At 39.0% G+C, this 20062-nt stretch overlaps 1 protein-coding gene across 2 annotated transcripts in view; it reads right to left on the reverse strand.

The window, feature by feature from the left end:
• The window catches only part of ZC3H6 (zinc finger CCCH-type containing 6), a 34172-nt gene that overhangs the window by 3375 nt on the left and 10735 nt on the right, over nt 1-20062 (reverse strand). For both annotated transcript variants that reach the window (XM_068675186.1, XM_068675188.1), the window contains exons 2-11: nt 13577-13757; nt 12031-12156; nt 10192-10447; nt 8154-8272; nt 5183-5299; nt 3550-3663; nt 2834-2941; nt 1821-2074; nt 656-1176; nt 148-387 (exon numbers count right to left, since the gene is read on the reverse strand). In XM_068675186.1, coding sequence (XP_068531287.1) covers nt 148-387; nt 656-1176; nt 1821-2074; nt 2834-2941; nt 3550-3663; nt 5183-5299; nt 8154-8272; nt 10192-10447; nt 12031-12156; nt 13577-13757 — 2036 coding nt within the window. The remainder of the gene's footprint in view (nt 1-147; nt 388-655; nt 1177-1820; nt 2075-2833; nt 2942-3549; nt 3664-5182; nt 5300-8153; nt 8273-10191; nt 10448-12030; nt 12157-13576; nt 13758-20062) is intronic.

A 20062-nucleotide genomic window follows, 5' to 3' on the forward strand; every position in this document is an offset into this window, starting at 1 on the left:
ACCTTGAGCTGAAAATACTGAGCTGGTACTTGTGCACTCACAGTAATTATGAATGGCAATATGATGAAAAAGTCAAATCAACGGATTTGTTCCAGGATAATATATGGTCAGTAAGTAAATTCTGGACATTAACAAAATTAACTTTACCTTCATCTTTGCTCATTGCCCTCTGACCCTGGCTGCTGACAGAGTCTCCATCTCTTTGATGCTTTTGACTAAGTCTTACATAAAGGGCTTTCTGCATTGCTGGAAGAAAATCTGGTACGTTAATGGATGGTTTATGGCCCATATGACTACTCATGCAGTCTGACTCGCTTCCACCTTGATGAGACTCTTGAGCCATAAGGTGAGCCTGGTGGTCTGTAAATTCTCCATGCCACGTTCCATCTGCAGTACAAAAAAATAAACAGTCAGCAGCTACCCCATACAAGCTTTTAGAGCAAAGGCAGTAAGACACAAAACACAATCTAGCAAAACTAGCACAACATATTACACAAATGGAAATCATCATCTGAAAATGTGCATATGGTGAAGGCATCACAACAGGTGTGGTTTTCTCTCCAATATTCTTTCAGCTGCTCAGTTTCCAAGCCATGGTTTAACACTGTACAACTACAAACCACCATATGAAACAACAATTATTAAATGTCCTTACCACCAGAGTTATTAGCTGGCTGGAAGTTATGTACAGCTTGATGAGAATAATAATTGTCGTAGAAATCAGCTGGGTTCTGAATTGGCTCGTAATTCATATTCGGCTGCCGCTCACCAGGCATCTGCTGGTACTGTGGCCCTGGAGGACAATGATTATCTCTCGGCATATTCACCATATGTCCTTGAACTCCTGGGCCACTGTAAGATCCACCAAGACCTGGTGGTGTCAGAGGTGGACCACCTTGCTGTCCTTGCATAGGCATGCCAGACTGGTTCTGTGGTCCTAGAAAGCCTGGTGGAACACCCTGCATAGGAGGACTTTGCGGCATTCCTGGGCCTTGAGGCCCTCCACATGGATGATGTCCAGGAGAACCTGGGTGCATTGGCGGTCCATTATGTCCTTGCGACATGCCAGGTCCTGGCCCTGGACTTGAACCTGGATTATACATATGCTGAGAATGGGGGTCATTTCCCTGAAACGGTGGTCTTGGTGGCGATGAGCTGTTATAAAAGGTTGGTGGCCTACAGGCAAAAGAAAATTAATAAATCACTTGCAAAAATTTTTCACTTACAAACAGCCTACTAGCTATCTGTTCCCCATCTTCACTCCTACAGATGCCTGTTTCATATATATTTGTTTTCAAGTTGGATAAAAGTCTGAAAGCAAAATAATTTTCAAAACAAATAACTGCGTATGTTACAAATAGCTCATAACACATTACTGAGCTTGTCTACAAGTAGAACTTTTTTTTTTTTTTTTTTTAAATGAACACATCCAAAACTGAACATTTGATGCAACTACGAGTTTTAGACATGTCACAGCCAACAATCTCCATCGGGAGGTTCCATTGTCTTTGGTATGGAAAGATCTAACCATAAAAAGACTTTAGAAGGAAAATGAACTTTGCTCAGCCTGCAAATGGAGATAGACAAGACAGGCACAGAGCCAAAACAAGAGCCAAAGGAGTGGCTTTCTGGAAGGTCAAGGCTCAGTAAGTAATCCTTTTAAGGAAAGCATTAAATGAGTAAATAATTGATAGCCGCTATTTGACGGATCATTAACTTAATAGTATACTCAGAGGCATATACTGACATAAACTAAGAGAATATTTTATGCATTTATGTAGCCACGTTCTAGGAATTCTACAGAAAAATCTAAAACCTACTTTTTTCCAATTTTGTGTGCTAAATCCACAGTAGGCTTCACAACAATTTCAAAGAGAGATGGTATTTTCTTATATTCTCCTGAAGGATCTTGATAATTTTCTATATCAGACTCAGAAAACGGATATTGCTCTGGTGGGGTTGGCAGAAGCCCAACACCTGGTGGTGGCTTAGGGAGAGGAACTATGCCACGCTTTCTGAGTTCCTCCAGTTCTTTCTCATCTTCATTTTGTGGTTCCTCTTCATTATTCAAAACCTAGAATGAAGCAATATAGCGAGGAGTCCATTATTTTTACAGTATATGCAATTCAATTTAGTCTTGCATTTTCCATCTAAACGTAATTACCTGCTGCAGTGCTAGTATATATTGGCATCAAACTCAGGAAAATTAGAAAGCTATTATTATTTGTTCCATAGGACACCAATTTACATCCAGAAAGAAAACTACAACTGTAGACAGCAAAGGACAATTTTACATAGGTCTATATCCCTCAAAGAGTAATTTTAAATGACAGAAATGGAATTCTAAATTCTAAAATTCATAATGCTTTTAGTGTTAAACCTATGTCACCTTTCTTTTAAGACCTGTTGTATAGTAACTGGGGGGAGATGTGAATACACTACTTAACACAAAGGTCAGAATTTCATGAATCATTCAGAGGAGGCAACTCATTCCTTTCTCCACCCTGAGTTCAGAAGTCAGATGATATCTATCTTCAAGACAACCAAAGCTACACTTCTTGTTATGGAGTGCATGGAGACTTGCACGGAAAGGGAGTCCAAAAGTCCACGGGCAGAATTACTAGCTGTGAAAATAAGTGAGTCAGATATGACTGAAAAATAATGGGTGGCAAAGGGAATTTGATGTATGGAACCGAGTCACAGACCTGCAGTGCTAAAGAGCAACAGGAAATAATAGCATCGTTAGAGTTTAGCATCAAAGCCCCGTGGAAATTTCTAGCAGCACCCTCCATTCTTTTCGGGGAAACTCACTTTCAGGCTACAAATTGCTCACCTTATCCAACAACTCTTTTGTTTCCGCAGTCAAGGGAGCATGAGAAAATTTGCACTTATCTCCTTGATAGCATTTTGCTCCTGTATGGTAAAACTTGCAAGGGAATTCATGTAAGCAAAATGTTAAGGATTCCTAACAAAGGCTGATTGTTAGTCTGCACTGTTTGGCAAATTTATTAAATTCAGTTATCAGCTATCCTTCAATTCTTCCCAAATCCTTTTATCTTTTCACAGCAGTATCTTAACAATTTTGAAAGCTAATAACCAACTTACCTCTTAGTTTCACTTACCATTCTACTAATAATTACGTTACTGTAGCTTGAACATTATTTCTGACTAGATACTAAAACTGTGATTAAAAAGATCAGGGTCTCATTTCCAAATACAATAAAAAAAAAAAAAAAAAAAGAACAAATCAGGGTTTAAAAAGTACATGGATATCAGGATTTTAAAAGTGTAAGGATAAAAGCATGTAACTACATGGTTTTTATCTTCTAAGACATTAAACATCTTCCTAAGCTAAACAAAACCAGTAATTTCATACATATTTTCTCCTCCTACTGGAGCAGAATAATTATCTTCCTCTACTAAATCCATATATACTTATACTATACTTATAGTCTCTTAAGAAAAGACATAGACACCCTTTGAACTCATTTACATGAATTACGAGTAAATATCAACGGTCAGTTTGATTCAAGTATTTTTTTTAAGGATATTGTGCAAGTAAATGCAGTTCTCTCCTTTGGTGCAGTAACCCTGTATGTAAAACTTGCAGATTTCCTTTTTCTTTTCTATCTCTGCATCATGATCAAATTTACACTGTTCTCCCTATAAATAAGAAAACAGGAGAAATACATTATCAATATGAAATGCTGATTAATTACATTTTACATTTAAAGAAAAGCATTCGCCTTAGCTGAATTTAAACTTTTTACCATTACTAACACAGCATTATAATGTAAGTACGTTCCTGTTAATGGGGAGGGAAGGGGGGGGGTTAGACATGGAAAAAGAATTCCTGAATCTAAGTTCAAAAGAATATATGCAATGGTTAAAGAAAACAAACTGGTCTTATGGCACCAGTTCTCTTCTCTGTTTCTGTTTAGCAATTAACATTAAAAAGACATTTAAACAAATATTTAAATAGTTTACTGGTTTTTTTTTTTTCCCCATACAAACTATTGTGCACTTAATCAGAAAATCTGATTCTCTTTAAACATCATGTGGTAGAACCAAAAGAAGTCCAACAAAGTATTAAACTATTCCATGTAGGAAAAATGGAGTCCAATCAACATCAAGTCCAACCACATCATGTTATACATCAGGATTTGGTTGCTGGAGAAGTTATTTTTTTACTTCTTTGTAATTATTCTCAGGAAAAATACACTAAATGCTCTTTCAACTACTGGTTTTAAAACTGAAGGTGGCAGCAAATCCTCATCTTACTGGAGCATAACATACTAAAATATATAAAGCCAGCAAAAAATGCATTCCTTTCAATTTGCCCCCTTGGTTTAGGCAGAAAAGCACACTAATTTTCACCCTCACTTTCACCATCTGAAAAAGAAACAGAGAATGTTCTATCATGAAACACACAGAGGAACTGAATATAAATGGCGCACTCACTTATTTGAGAAGGATGGAGTTTTTCTTAAATGTATTTTCTAACTGACTGAACTATTCTGACATCAGAGGATTCAACTTCACAGCAGCATTAGCTTCAAAAGTAAGCAACAGCAATTTTTTAATGCAATAACAGACTGTCTTGCTAGGGCTTTTGCTTGCCAGCTGACTACTCTGAATAGTATTCTCTTCTTTCTGTTGCCTTCCACTTGCTGGCTGAAGGAAGATGACTTCAGTTCTTTGGTAGGGGAACTATTACTACAACCCCACTTTTTACTTTAGAGAGAGAAATAATTCAGCATAATTAAGCAATTCCTTCAATGTTTCAAAATTCTAGTACCATAAAACAGATAAATGATCTAATATTTTCAGAAATCATTGCCTATCTACAGATTCCACACGTAAGATTTGTTACAGATTTACACGACACATTGTCAGTCTAAGTTTATAATACTATCACAGAGGTTTTTACTGTAAACACGCTAGTTAGCAAACACAACCATTTTAATAGAATTGGTTATAATCGTAGAAGTGTAACAGAGGGAATATTTTTCCACAAAATTTTCTGTTGGCATTTATCTATAAATATGTCAAACATAAGAAGTAAAAACTCTGAGTTTCAACCCATTAAGTTTTTCTTATACCAGCTAAGTAAAACAAAACAAAAATCTTCTCCCTTTCCTCACACCAAAGAAGTATACCGACAGACACCACGCATATTTACCTTGATACATCTCCCTTCAAGGAAATATTTACAAATTTGTTTGCCTTTGTGTTCCACTGTATGCTGATTTATGAATTCCTGACTCATGTTAACCCATTTCTTCACTGGTTTGCCATCCTGTAAGGAAAATGAACATCCTGCTGATGCTTACTTATTAAGTCCAGCTGCAACAGTATTAGAGCATATTTAGTGCAGTAGTTACCCCTAAATGTGATTAACTACACCATGATTAAGTTCTTAATATTATATTCACAGATCAAAATAAAGGTGAACACACACACTTGTACATAAGAAAACCTGCACATTAGAAAACTTAGCTGCTTTAATGCTATGTTTGCTATAAATACAATCAAATCAGAAACTTCTCACACTACATCAGATGTTCTGTCCATTCAGTGACCTTATTTCTCTCTTACACTTCATTTGGAAATGCTCAAAGGCAGGGCTGGCTCACAGGCACCCAGCAAGCCAGCTCCCACCTCCCTAACTGAGGGCACCTCTGTACATGGGCTTTGGTAACTACCCCTGCGACGTGCCACCCCTGCAAGCCTTAACGTAAAATAACATCCAGTTACACAAGAGCCCAACCACAGCATTTCCTAGTTTCTCCTTGAACTATGCAGTGCTAGCAGCTTGTTGGCCACCAGGAGTCAGCCTTTAATCCTCATCAGTCAGCTCAGTAAGCACATTGATTAATGCCCTGTTCCAGCACCAGGTACCCTGGCCAGAATGCCTCCCCCAGGGTCCACCTTTTTCTGCTGTTCTCTACCCAAACTGCACTGCCCTTTGTGACAGAGCTGCTGCTTCCCCATGTGATGAGTGGGGAGAATTGAGGCACGTGGCTGGGAATGGCCATTCACCAGTGCTTCTGGGAAGAGAGCAGCAGAGGGCACTGAGCAGCAGCACTGGTGGTGCAGGAGCTCTTGCTGCTGAGAAAATCCCGAACCAGCAACCACCTCATCTTTGCATTTCCTTCATAAATACACTGTAATCAAACCTTATCACCCCATGTTACCACCATGCGTGGTGTTCAGTTCAAACAAATTCCTGTTTTTGCTATTTTAATAAATTTGTACATGAACATAGGAGTAATGCCTGTAGCAGAGTCAGAAGCTGAACAATCATCCAGATGTCTAGGCTACCACCTCAGCTATAAAGCTATATTTAATCTAACCTCCCCCTCTACCTGCTTCTCACATGATTTTTATGCCTTATTTGCAATGGTAGGTGGTCGCCTACCAATCTGCCAATAGAGGGAAATTAAGCTTTTCCAGTTTCTGATTTCCACAGGAATGAGCAGGGCTCTGACTGCTGAGTAGGAACTTCTGAAATGGAATGGATGTGGTTCCTCACAGCAATCAAGCTGAAAACATGAGCATCAGCACATCTTGTGTCTGCACTCAGTTTGCTTGGCAAATTAAGCAATGTCACAAAACATTAAAACAAAGAACGATTAGCGGTTTTTATTGACATTGAGAAGCAACGTCTTGAACATTGCTTCGGGCTAAGAACACCACTCCTGGGTCAGTGGAGATCCCATCTCTACTTGGAACACGTTAAATCCAGAGAAATCTCAGCTGCCCCAAACAAAGAAGTTCTGAATCCAGTACTTGATCCTCTTCAAGATTAATTCAAATACCAAACAAAAACAATGCCCTGAGCCTTCCTGAGAGCACTGAAAGTCAGTTACCATCCCACACCTCAAAGCACTTGAAACAACAGCTCGAGGAAGGTTGAAATGCTCCAGTTGTGTCACTGAGAGTCCCGGGGGGGCAGCTGCATGGCAGAAGAATCTCATCAGTCACCCCACCACACAACTCGGCATCTGCGTGGCAGAACTCATAACTTCGCTGCAGCCAGGAGCCCAGCTTTTTGTTCTCCGTCTCCTAGCCCTGCTGGGGCCTGCCTGCAGCTGCCTCCTCGTCTCCACCCTTCCCCACAGCTTGGAGACAGAGCTGGATGACAGGGCATGTTCGGCAGCACCAGTAAGGAGGAGTCCTATGAACAAGCATCGTCCTAACAGATCCAACAGCTGCCCTTCTCCCTACCACATACAGGGCAGGGAAAGGAAAATCTGATCTGGACCACCCGGGAGCCCCCGAGAGCTGGGCCATCTGCAGAGCACAGAGATAAATTACCACGGCTGAACCACGCATTACTGCGTCAGCGAGAAGCCAGCCACGTGTGTTCTTCAGTGCAGGAGGGAGGAGAGCCGCAGATATTTTAGGGAGAAAGATAAACTACCACTGCCTCAGAATCTCATCTCAAGGCGCTGTATACATTTAAATGTGAGTTTGCTTAAACAATGTTTTTCAGCCATGGATGGGTTTGATCTTTTAATCAGCAATTCTGGTTTTTTTGTTTTGTTTTTGTTTTGTTTGTTTGTTTGTTTTTGTTTTGTTTTTTTTTTTCATTTAGATAGTTGAAGATTGGTGTGACAGATTTATTAATACCGTGGCAGTATCAAACACCAAGTTTTCTCTAATTCCTATAACAATAATTGGTAATTCCTGTAATAAATAATTACTAAGCCAAAACCATATTTCCATTTCCACCACCATAGCTCTGGAAAGAAGCAGAATCCTTCATGATTCAGAAGAAAATTAGCAAAACATGTGAAGCCATCCAGTTTCTCCACTGAAAAAACTGAGGTGGATTGGTAGTAGCAAAATGTCATCTTTTAGGAACAGTTAACATGGAAGCTCATAAGCTATTCAAAATCAAAGCTCATAAGCCACTTCTGTTAGTTTTTCTTATTTCCAAGAAAAACAAGAAAATGATCTATTAGTTTAAGTTATCAACTGTGCTTTGTACATCAAGTGCAGGAAAATTCTTTTAAGGGGAAACTGACTTTTCTAGAGACAAGAACAAAAAGCGAAAAACCATGTACTTTTAAATAGTCTTCTGTTAAAACAAGATGTCCAGTCATTTGAAACAACTGCATTAGAAATTCAACTTTAATTCCACATACCTCATGGAAGCCATCAGATCCTTTATTGCCTCTTCCCCTTCCACGATCTTTACGCTTCAATTTCTTCTGCATTCCACGCCCTCGACCAACATTGTAATTATTACCTCTTTGAGAAATACCTGAAAAACAGCAATGACCTTTTTAAATGACCTCAGAAAGTACAGACAGTTACCTAGCGACAACAAATGCAGACAAATATAAAGCTAAATATCTATCTTTTTGCAGTCTGAATTCCCAAATACTGTCTTGGATCATGACTTGGCAAGTAGAACTACACCAACCAGTTATAATTCTATGCAACTGCCTCCTCTTTGAAAAGCTCTTCAAAATCAATAGCAGACTGATAAACCGAATATAAAATTAATCTCATTCAAAGCAGCTTCTCACAATTAGAAGTGCAGACATGTGATTAACTAGCCCAAACACTTAAAATATGTGTGTGCTATGTGGACACTTTCTGAACACAGAACTAACCGGTACAATTAGCACCCAGGCGCACACACGTGCATCACAACATCCCAGAAACTAGAGATCATAACCTAAGAAATATAACAGAACAACTCTGAATGCAATAATATTTAATGGCAACTGTTTAGAAGCCTCAAGGCCGTACTTTTATAGCTATCAGCATGCCAGTAGGCATGGCCTCAACTAAAAGCATGGAGACAGGGTATCCGTCTGCTTTCTCATTAACTTAAAACCAAATAAAAACGAAGCTCTGCAGACATCATCACATCTGCTTCAGGTGGCAGCAACAACACAACAGCAAGGCTGATTCCAGATGACTTGCAGACAGATCTTGAAGCAGCATTACCAAGCAGCACATGAAGGAACACTTTTGTCTCAGCTAAGTAGATTCTAACAATCTTTTGCCAATTTATTTTGTTCTGAACCAAAACAGAACACAAAAGATCACCCCAGCAGTAAATGAAAGAAAGCTTACTAGCTTTGTGTAACACCACATTTTCTTGAGATCTATTCAGATAGTTATGTCATACAATACCCTACTCAAATTTTGTGTCAGACAAACCTTTAGCCACAGTTAAAGGGAGACAATTTTGCAAACTGACTGAATCAACAGTTTCTGAAATATGAACTTTGATGCCAACCTTGTATCTCAATAGAAAAAGCAAAGAGAGTAAGTGAAGTATTTCTAGATGGCAGATCAGGATACCTCTGAAACCAGTATGCACTGTCTCCTGTGTCTAACCTTCCACACCCTAAGACAACAGGTAGCAATATAAGAAGATGGGGGAAGTCAGAAGTCCTTTCATAATACAGAAACCAGAGATGTAAGCTAGCTTAACGATTTGCACTGCCATGTTAAGGAAATGATCAGACACCAAATGAAAGGTGCAAACAAGACTGCTTACATAACTCAGTTTATGTAACTAGGGCATGAACAAAGGGCAGCAGGACTCTTTCAGAATACTTTTTCATCAAAATTTGTATCAGTCCAGCTTTGAATGAAATAAAAGTTGTGAAAAGAAAAATAAAAGGATCTTAGCATACTTAAAGGGCAAGCTGATAAATGTATTCAGGCACCTATCAAAACTTCTAGGTACTTTATATAATTTTATATACATATATACACACGCATACACACAAACACATGGCCTAAACTGGATATTGGAATTCACCTAATACATACTTCTTCCCCTCCCCTGCATCAAGTTCCATTTCAGACTTTCATGAAATGCCCCAGAAAAACACTTTATGACACAGCCCTATGATTCCTTAGTCAGTTACATAATCAAGAGCTTTTTTTTTTTTTTTGGTAAGGTTTTATTTATTTTTTTACTACACAGACAATACCCAATATTCAATCTTTTCCTCGATAAATGCAACAGTGCAACCCTATGATGTTCTTCCTTCCCAATAAACAGTGTACCATTGCTGATGAGAGGCTGCTACCTCACAGGAAAGCCACTGCTTGCAGCTCTCCTCATTCAGCTCTCAACACAAACATCCTGAAATGGTGCATGATATAACTGCTACTGCCATCCATTACTACAGCTAACAATTCAAATTATCTTACCTTTCTGGATCCCTTTCATCCCCTGTTTTTTCACTGGTTCTTTCGGAAATGGAGGTCCTAAATCACTACTGGAGGTCTCTTTAGCTTGCCTGTATTGTTTAAGCTGATCGGCAAAATCTTCATCTTTTTCTTCCTCGTTATAATTACCAAAGTTTTCATCACTGTAATGACTATAGTCATCATACTCCTTACTTTTTACATTTTTTTTATGTTGCATTTTCTGTGAACTCATGTAATTTCCTGATACGTGTCCATGCTGTATGAAAGGGATTGTATTGTTTAGAAGCAACTCAATATTTCAAACACCACCCCTCCAAACTGCTCTACAAAACCAATTGTTTTTACTCTTATTGTCATGCTGTCTACAGATCTGCATAAACAAGCATTAATAATAAACAACAGAAATCAGTTATTCAGTAAAAATTAATACATTTGACTCTGAGTGCATCAAAATAGGGGAAAAAAAGTTTTTTTTGTTTTTGTTTTAAACAAAAGAACAGCATCAGGATTTATTCTCCAGAAAGCTTCTCAGAGAGGCTGACAAAGAATTTTAACGTATGCAGTCCTAAGCATTTCTAAGTACTACTTCTAATCTGTAAAGACGTTCTTCTAAAAACAAACAGCGTGAGTAAAAAATAAAATACTGATTAGAACATGTTCGAATCACATACAAATATATTCAGATCCTTCACAGTTGAGCTTAGATCACATATATAAGAATGCATAGTGGCATTCCTATGTTTAGATATTTACTTTATGTTACAATAGGCAATATAATACGCAAACAATTTTAAATACAAGACTTTCACACTTAGTTGGGAGACTTTGTGCTGATACTGCATGTCAACAAGATTCTTTAATGCTTGTTTTGCTGGAATTTGAGAAGTTACTGGACATTTGTCAAGAAGCAAAGCTGATTAACTTGTGGAGTCTGCAACTGAGCTGCTTCTTGGAACTCAGGCTACTTTGGTGTACACTGTTCAACAGTTTGAAGAGTATCCATTCAGGGAAAGTCAGCAGGACTGAAACAAGAATCCTATGTTTACATTAATAACAGAGTTCTCTCTTAGTAACAGCAGGCAGAATTAAAAATTAACTTGTTATGTCCAATATCCGAAAGGTTAATTAGAACTATGATTAAAATTAAATCTTTCCCTCATGATCTCCATAAACTGATAATCTTGGACACAGATGATGCAATCTGCCCTGTCTCTGACAGTCAGGATGAAATATTTCTTTTGACCCCTCCTAAGCCAGCACTGTCCCTTCTCCAGTTTCTGCAGACAAGATCTTCAGTTTGCTAATAAATCAGGCTGGCTTAGAGCTTTCTGGAATGGTTTCAGGCTAAAAGGAAAGTCTCTTCTCCTCCAAAGTAATACGGTTCCAACAAGCCTCTAACTACTCTATCTCACCTTTAGAGAATAGCATTCTATTTCACCCAGTGGTCTCAGGAGGGCTATTGAGCTGCACAGACTGAGAAAAGCCAGGACAATTTGAGCTATCAGAAAGCAGCAGCAATTCTAGATATTTAAAGGTGACTTTTCAAGAGCTGTTTCCTTAGTACCGTCTAAATCCGAGGTAGGCAACAGTAAAGATATCTTAATAATCACCTGATAGAAGAAAAATAGCATAAACCTTGTTTACAACACCTACACTCATGCTACAGATAACACTTTACATTTGGAAATCTACCCACAGGAGATGAGAACTATATGTACTTCCTGAAATCTGTGAGAACAGGCTCTTTGATCAAGTCAGCCTTCGAAAAACACAGCATTTACATTTTTAAAATTGCACCCAAATAAATACACGGGAAATCAACTTTTAAAAAAATACTACCTGACTGAATGAAGAATCATAATCTCTGTACGAAGAACTGCTACTCTTTTTATGTGATCTTTCTGTACGTTCAATATCAGAGTCATGGCTGTAGTCTGAACTGTCATCACTGGAAGGGGAGTTATGCTGGAGAAAAAAAAAAGAAACAGAATAAAATAATTCTCTAAAATGCTGTTACATAATTTACTATGTAACTGGTTTGCTGCATGTGAACTTAAACGGACCCCTAGCCCAAAATATGGCAGTTCTTTTCTTAACTCTAACAAACATCCGCCTCTAGGCGAGACCAAAGAAAGCACAGTGTGACGACCCACTCTCTTTATCAGAGAAAGAGATTTGATCCAATAAAGCTTTCAAATGAAAACCTTGAGGGTTATGTGGTTACTCTAGGTTCTATCAGTTTCCCTTGGGTTTCTCCCTCTGAGATCTTCTTCTTTGCAACACAGCAGACATGGTGCTGGAAGGTTACAAAATCTGGGAGACATCTAGAAACTTGCCTATGACTATAGAATAGATTGGCATCCCGTCATTTTCTGCTGGGAGAAAACTCAACATTATTCCATTACAAGAGCATTTAGAAGTATTGGTGTGTAGAAGATTTAGAGGGGAAACTACCTGCATACAAATCAATTGTAATTCTTCTGCTCCCCTTCTCAAAACCATACCAGAACACTATAGTTCTGTGATTTGTAGAAAATGGCAATCAAGTTTAATTTTTAGGTGAAAATTTTGTGAATCTCTTGCATCTACTTAAGAGTCAACTAAAAAACGTTCTATGCGTTATCTTAAAGTTAAGTGTACTGAAGAATTCACTCAACTGGCACAAAATCTTTTCTTTCCATAAGTATGCTAAGAAAACGAACAAATGAAATTGAGAAATTTACAGTATGCTTGTTATTGTAAAGAAATTCTCACTCCCTGTGGTTCGGCTGCCACGACCTTTGTTGGTGGCCAGTGCTTACGTTATATTGCTGCTTAAGATATAAACAATTTCAGAAGTGGTTTAACACTTTGGTCTTTTATGTCAGAACTGCCACAACCACTGACAATGTCAGAGTGCAAAAGGCTCACAAATGTGTTTTGTAAACTGCAATTAAGAGAAATGTTGAGATAAACAAACATCCAATGAAAACATGTATCACAAATAATATAGTTAAACCCCCAATCTGATCATGCATTTCTTTTAAAGACAAGCTGACGAAAACCAAGTTTATGAAATGCACTTAGTCAAAGCTAACAAGTAAGTTTCTACGCTATCATTTGAAATGTGCTACAGCTGGATTTCTTAATGATTTATGACCTCTTACTCCACACAAACTATCACTGAAATACATGAATATGCACTGCCACGTGTCAAGGTCTACTTAAATTCTTTAATACTGAAACGCATTGATAAGATAGGAAAAAAAATGCACTTAAGTCCAAAAACTGCCTAAATAGTAATAATACCGTTTTTAGACTTCTCTCGTTTCCTGGATTCTCGTCTAAATCCGGAAACCTGGAACTAAAACAAGCACTTTCAATACTCTGGTTTGCATTTTCTAACCTTATGCTTATCCCGTCTTCTCCTTTTTGACTTTTTCTTTTCTTTTTCTTTTTTGCGTTTCTTCCGTGATTTTCTATGTCCTTTCTCATTTTTCTGTTTATCATCACCTTTTGAACCATGTTCTTTCACATCTTCATAAGCTGCATCATCTATTTCACCATCTTCAAGCTCCCCATCTTCTCTGTAGGAGGAAAAAATATCAATACAATAAAATTACATAATATTATCTCTCTTGTCTGTCCAACAGCACAATAAAAACAAAGCCGCCCAATATTTCTTTCCACCAGTTACATTTTCATACACAAGCATATACATATTATAATACACTTAACACCCCAAAAACTACTAGGATTTTCTTGTGAAGAAAAATTGAAAAGTCATTATACGCACTTGAATTGCACTGCAAAATAAAATAATAATAAAAAAACAATGGTGTGTTTTTTGCTTTGTTTGACTTCTCAGAACTTCTCTTCTTCCATAATTTCCTCCAACACAGCTAAAAACACAGCTTCAATACCCACAACTTCAAAACCCACTGCTACACTTAAACCCATTTCAAACTGAAAACGTAGTTTGACCATTTCTAGAAATACTTAACTACAATGCTATTACTTCTCTTTCTGTTGCTGTACTTGCAGAACAGATTTAGTCAAATTTAAAGGCAATTAAAGCTCTGTGAAAACCATACAGGTAGGAGTAGTAGGAAGAAAACAAAGCAGTTGGGCACTGCAGGATAAACAATGCACCATCCTGTGCACACCTTGCCTTCAACACGCTGTTTCCTGGAGCTTCAGATGCGTCTGTGCTAACTAGTGTGCAATGGCCTGAGCAGTTCCAAAAAGGAAATTACTTTGGTGGTTAAACTGAATCTTTAACATAAATTAATGGTAGTGGATGACAAGAAGGGAGCAGTTAACATTTGAAGTCCATTTGCTGGAATCTAAACACACAGATTACGCTATTTTTCTAAGATGCCTTCGTTTTTGTTTGCTTGTTTTTCCAAATTTCTAGCACTGACGTTTGTAGGGGTTCTCTTCACACAGCACAGCAATAACTGATACAATCATCATTGTAGATGGAACCATAACTTGCGCAGACGAAATGACAGTGTCAAAAGTCTTTAAATTGGAATTAACACCAAAGGATGATTCAAAAACCAACAAACATATAAGTATTAAAACAAAACGCGTCACTTCAAGTGCTTGCTGACTAGCAAGGTTAGTGCTCATCTTTACCTGTACAGGGGGAAAAGAGTCTATATATAGATACATAAAAGAAATACATCCAACAAAACACCAGCTAACCTCTGCCCAATCCCTGTTTCTAGCCTATTTTGTGAGACGGCTGAAGCAATCCCAATCCCCTTTCTGTTATTTCCTGGGTTTTGGTTGGGGAAGAACACACTACTTTCAAACTCACTGGCTCTATAGAACTCTTTCTACATTACTTTCCACTGCGTCAGGAATTCAGACTCTGTAGACATCACAGAACCTTACACAAACACAATGCTGTCTTTTTGCATGGAGACTACCTGAAAGTGGTGTGAAGCCCCGTGGTGCCTGCAACCACCACCCTGCAAACGTAGCAGATTCAGCAGGTACTTCACAGAAAAACTGCTGGGGGGGGAAACAAGGGAGAAGCCCACAGATACTACGAAACCATATGCAAGTTCAAAATAGGAAATTGAGGTTTTCGTCACAGATCTCTACCCTGTAACAGTCAGAATCCTCATTGCCTAGTGAACAGACATCATAAATCTTGAAGTGGGCACTGCCAACAATAGCTGGCAAAACCAGCTGTGAAATCAACACTGTGAAAAAGGTAGTTAAATAAATCTATGTATTATTTTGCTTTTTTCTAACTTGTATTTCTTACTATAGAGGATCGCTTGGTGGTCCTAGAACTACTCTTGCATATACTGTTCTTTGCTACCGGTGGGTAACTTCTGCTCCTCTCTGCCAACAATCACTGCCGTATGCTTCGATTCAAGACTACTATTCTCTCATCTTTATACAAAACAGTAAAAAAAAAAAAAAAAAAGCTTAGTATGACATTTAATGACATTTAGACAAACAATGTAGTATATTTAATATCAACCAAATTACTTACAAAATGATGAAATACTGAGAAAACCCTGAGATTAATGGAAATTGTCTGGGAAGGAATTTGTTATTTGGAATGCAAATATCTGCTGATCTAGACACTATTTGAGGAAAATGGTACAGAGTAAAATACAGTTAAAACAGTAATATTCCTTACGTACTGCTAGTCTGGAAGAGTCAAAGGCTTTATCCCGTATGAAACAGGAATGCAACAATGTCTGTTAATAAAGCTTTGAAGTTTTTGCCTAGTCAATGACGCCGAGTTCCTTGCAGAATATTTTCTGATGTCCCTGGAAATGCAGGAGTAGTAGGAGGCAGGGAAGACAAGTGAACCCAGAGTCATATTACACTGGCTGTGATCTATGCCTCTCTACATTTCAAACAACTAAGGAACTGGGCATCAGAGGCTTTCAAAGCCTTCTGTACCTAAGGAACAACGTAGCCAGCCCTCCCCATCTCTGATCTGATCACATCTCTGTTATGCAGCAGCTCAGAGCACTTACATTAGAATCACATACATACTTTTTTTTTTTTTTTTCCCTAAAGCACAGAGTTTAAGCAGAAAACTGTTCTACCTATGTGTCCACATTCTGGACTGAGGCACTGCTGCACGTTTAAAAGTAGCAACTGTAAAATCAGCTCTTTATTGTGATGCATTCTGACTGACTTGCTACCATAAACACATACTGAAAATGCATTACAGGATTTAAAAAAAAAAAAAAAATCATTCATCACGATTGCAGTGGGGCGTCTCTCAGTACAACAGCCAACAAAAACTACTAGAATTATTAGCTTAACAGCTTCGTAAACTGAAGATTGAAGATTTCATACCAAGGCTTAATCTTTGTTAAGGACAAGGTTGTCTATAAGCAGTAACAAAAGATCCTAAAGCGCAGAGAGATGCACAGTGCTCCAACCTTTCGGTGTGCACCTGCTGAGGATAACTTCTGGTCTTTGAATGGAAACTGGACTTGACAACAAAAAACTTAACGCTGTTGAAATTTGGCCTCTCAGAGTAGCAAGAAGTGACAAAGCATTAAAAAGGCCTCAGACACAACAGACTGGTAAACCTGGCAAAGCTGTAACTTGTCAGGCCCTGTGGCATTCGCATAAAGATCTGCCTTCCTGAAACAGAAGGAACTTAAAGTCAAGACGTGAACACAGCTATCATTGGAAAAAGATGACATTGACTTTATGTGCCGTGCCTTGCTGCTGTGAAAGGGAAGATGGGCACAGGCCTCGTTGCTCTCACTTGCAAATAGAGCTAGACGAAAGAGGCAAATGATTTGCCTTACAAACCAAAAGACGCCTAAACTAAACCCATTTTGCTTGCAGTCTGCCTGGGGTAGCTACCTAACAGGATTTATGATCCAGCACGTCTGATGCTCCATGCTCTAGAATGATCTTGAGGGACCATGACTGAAACAACGTGCTTCTGCTCGACAGTTGTTCCTGGTGTAAAAGAAAGCAGCAGCAGAAATTAAATGAAAGCAGGGCCCAGAGATATTTCTGGTAACCTCAGGCCAATAGTGCTTTAAAATCACTTTGTATCTATTAAGAAAAAATAAATTAGCAGTGGTAGTTATACGTATAAAACATGTATGTACCAGTCACTGCTGACCTAGAAACACGCAGGCCTGGCCACTCTGAAACCAGAGTGGCAGTACTCCAGCACACTGATCCTGAAGGCAACAGAAAGTCTTCCAGCGAGGCCCAGGAAGGAAATTATGACTTGTTGTTGGTCCAGTAGTATGATGTAAATACTAAATAGTGGCATTGGAGCTACACCAATTTGAATAATGTTAGAGCAGCAAGAATAAATCCACATTAGACAAGCCACAGTAATACTTAACGATAGAGAAAAGAATTAAGAATTCTCCTTAAATGGAAATTACATAACTACAATAAGAGCAGATGGGGAGAATAAATAGGAGAAATTTCCTGAGCAGGAAGATCTCCCTCTCTTTTGAGCTGAAATCTCAGGTTCAGATTCCTCTCTTTTAGGAATGAAATCGGCATCTGGTCTTTCCATCTGCCTCGTTCCATTCACCCCCTTGCATAAATAGGTGGATCAATAAATAAATAGATTAAAAAAAATGAAAATAGACAGTGGTTACAAACCTAGAATCAAGCCATAGTACTGATTTTGTAAGCTGAGTAAATGGATGCGCTAGGGAGAAGAAATGGGAAAAAGAACAAAGCAAACACATGCAGGTATTGGCTCACACAACCCCATAAACGCCCTGGAAAAAAGGCAATCTATTGGGGGTGGCTCTCTGCCTACCCCTACCTCCCAGCTCCCGGGGTCCCACAGCCAACGCCGCGCTCTCCCAGCACCTGGGGCCAGCCCACTGCAGCGCACCAAGGCCAGGGAGGATACAGCAGAATATCTATCCCAAGCACAAAACAAATCCTGGTCTCAAACACCACAGGGTCCGTTATCCCAGGCATTCCCTGACAAGTCCCGAAGTACATCGTTTAATAACCCATGAAAGCATTTATTAGTTGGGTATCTCCTGGAGAGATGTGACAAAGCACGCATAACTGAAACGCAAATATTTATGAACCACCTGCCACTATTAGGAAAAACAAACAAAAAACAGTCTTTCCTATTTTGACGAAGCGAGCTAAACTCGCTTGTTCAAGGACATCTACTCAATTAAAACATCCTCTTCGGTGAAACAGCCACTGAAAATGCTCTCTGGGAAATAAGGCACTTGCCAGTTACCGGTTCCTCTGGGAGCTGCCATCATACATTTACACTTCAGGGATGCATGCACGACTCAAGTATCTTTCTAGGAAAAACAACTGTGCAGAATCTCAGGAATACCATCCTTTGGATTGGATTTCAGAGGTACGGTTTCCAGAAGTTGTTCTCTGCTTCCCAAATGCCTGAATTATCTCCACAAAATCCTAGAATTTTCCAAGGGCCGAACTGCAAGAATGTTAAAAAAATAAAATAAAATCACTGGATAAATATAATTTGAAACGATACTGGCCTAAAACATATTTCCAGGAAATGATTTAATTCTTCTTCAGAGAAAGCTTGAAGGAAGCTATAGGGCAGAAACTACCTGCAGCTCAGGCTTCCTTTTTCACTGAAAATCCAAACTGAAGCTGGACACTAGGAAGTGAGTGCAGAGCCTCCCCCTTCCAGAAGTTCCCTTCCTACATTTGTTCCACGGCCTTGGCTGTAGCAAATAGCTTATGAAGGGCTTTCAGTGCTGTGAAGCAAGACTACCTCCTTTTCCACTATTGAGTAATAAAAGTCAACAAACAGATGTCATCTGGAAAATACATAGCCAGTAGATGATTTTCTAGGAAATGGGTCCTAGCTTTATGCGGTTTTCCCTTTGGCAGATAACTACAGTCACACCACTGATGTAACAAGAGACAGTATCAACTTCTGGTTCGCACCGTACAGTGCTTGCTTACAGAATATTCTGGATTTACACAACATCTTAGAATGCTTTTGTTATTGCTGGAGACATCTGACATAAAACCCACATTTTCTTAATGTAGAAAAGCAAGGAACTGTCACCTTATCTTCTTTTTTTTTTTTTTTTTCAAGATTTAATTTCTCTTTCAACTACCCAACCCTACAGAGCAATACAGCAGAAAAAGATCCTTCACTGAAATAATGCCAACAACTTGTGGGGGGACCAGTTCAGGATGCACTTCCTACACAATGCATACCTTAGGAGTCACAAAGACAGCCTCTGCACTGAGGGAATACACACTGGCATTTTATTTTATTTTATTTTTTTTTTTTTACACTTTTGCCATGTGTTAGTTCCCTGGATTCTATACTTGTATTTGCGAAGGCTGAGCTAAACCTGACACATCTTCTGTCTCTTTAGTTGATATTCTTCTAGACTCCCTAGGGAAAGAAGAAAATCAGAGCAAAGAAGGATTTTGCAGGGAAGGGGCAATGACTGTCGCTATCAGAGGCACGCTTAGCTAGACTCCACAGATACTGCTCCAAGCCGAACAGGCAGTGCTGTGTGTGTTTTTCACAATGCAGCCGTACATTCAAAACAGCGGGATTCCCAGGTTGTTTGATACTGCCCCTACACACACTCGGAAGCTGCAAGACAAAGCATTAATAAAAAGCAACAGGTAACACAAATTCTCCTCATCAGTTCCCACAAAGGACACCTGGAATACAGGATCCAACTTGTAAGGGCGTGGAAAACCTCCACCTTTCCCCTAGTGACAGTGTACCACCTTAAAAGGGGACACCAAGTGTTTTTGTGTTCCTTATGCTGTGACCCCCCCGAGCACCGCAGCCCGACTTGGGGAGAAGCCCCACTGCCAAATGGCGCTGCCATTTCCTCCTAAGCCACGGGACAGCAAAGGCAATCTTGCTGTCCAAAACACAGGC

Source organism: Anas acuta, chromosome 3 (assembly GCF_963932015.1).
Source record: "Anas acuta chromosome 3, bAnaAcu1.1, whole genome shotgun sequence".
NCBI classification, from domain to species: domain Eukaryota; kingdom Metazoa; phylum Chordata; class Aves; order Anseriformes; family Anatidae; genus Anas; species Anas acuta.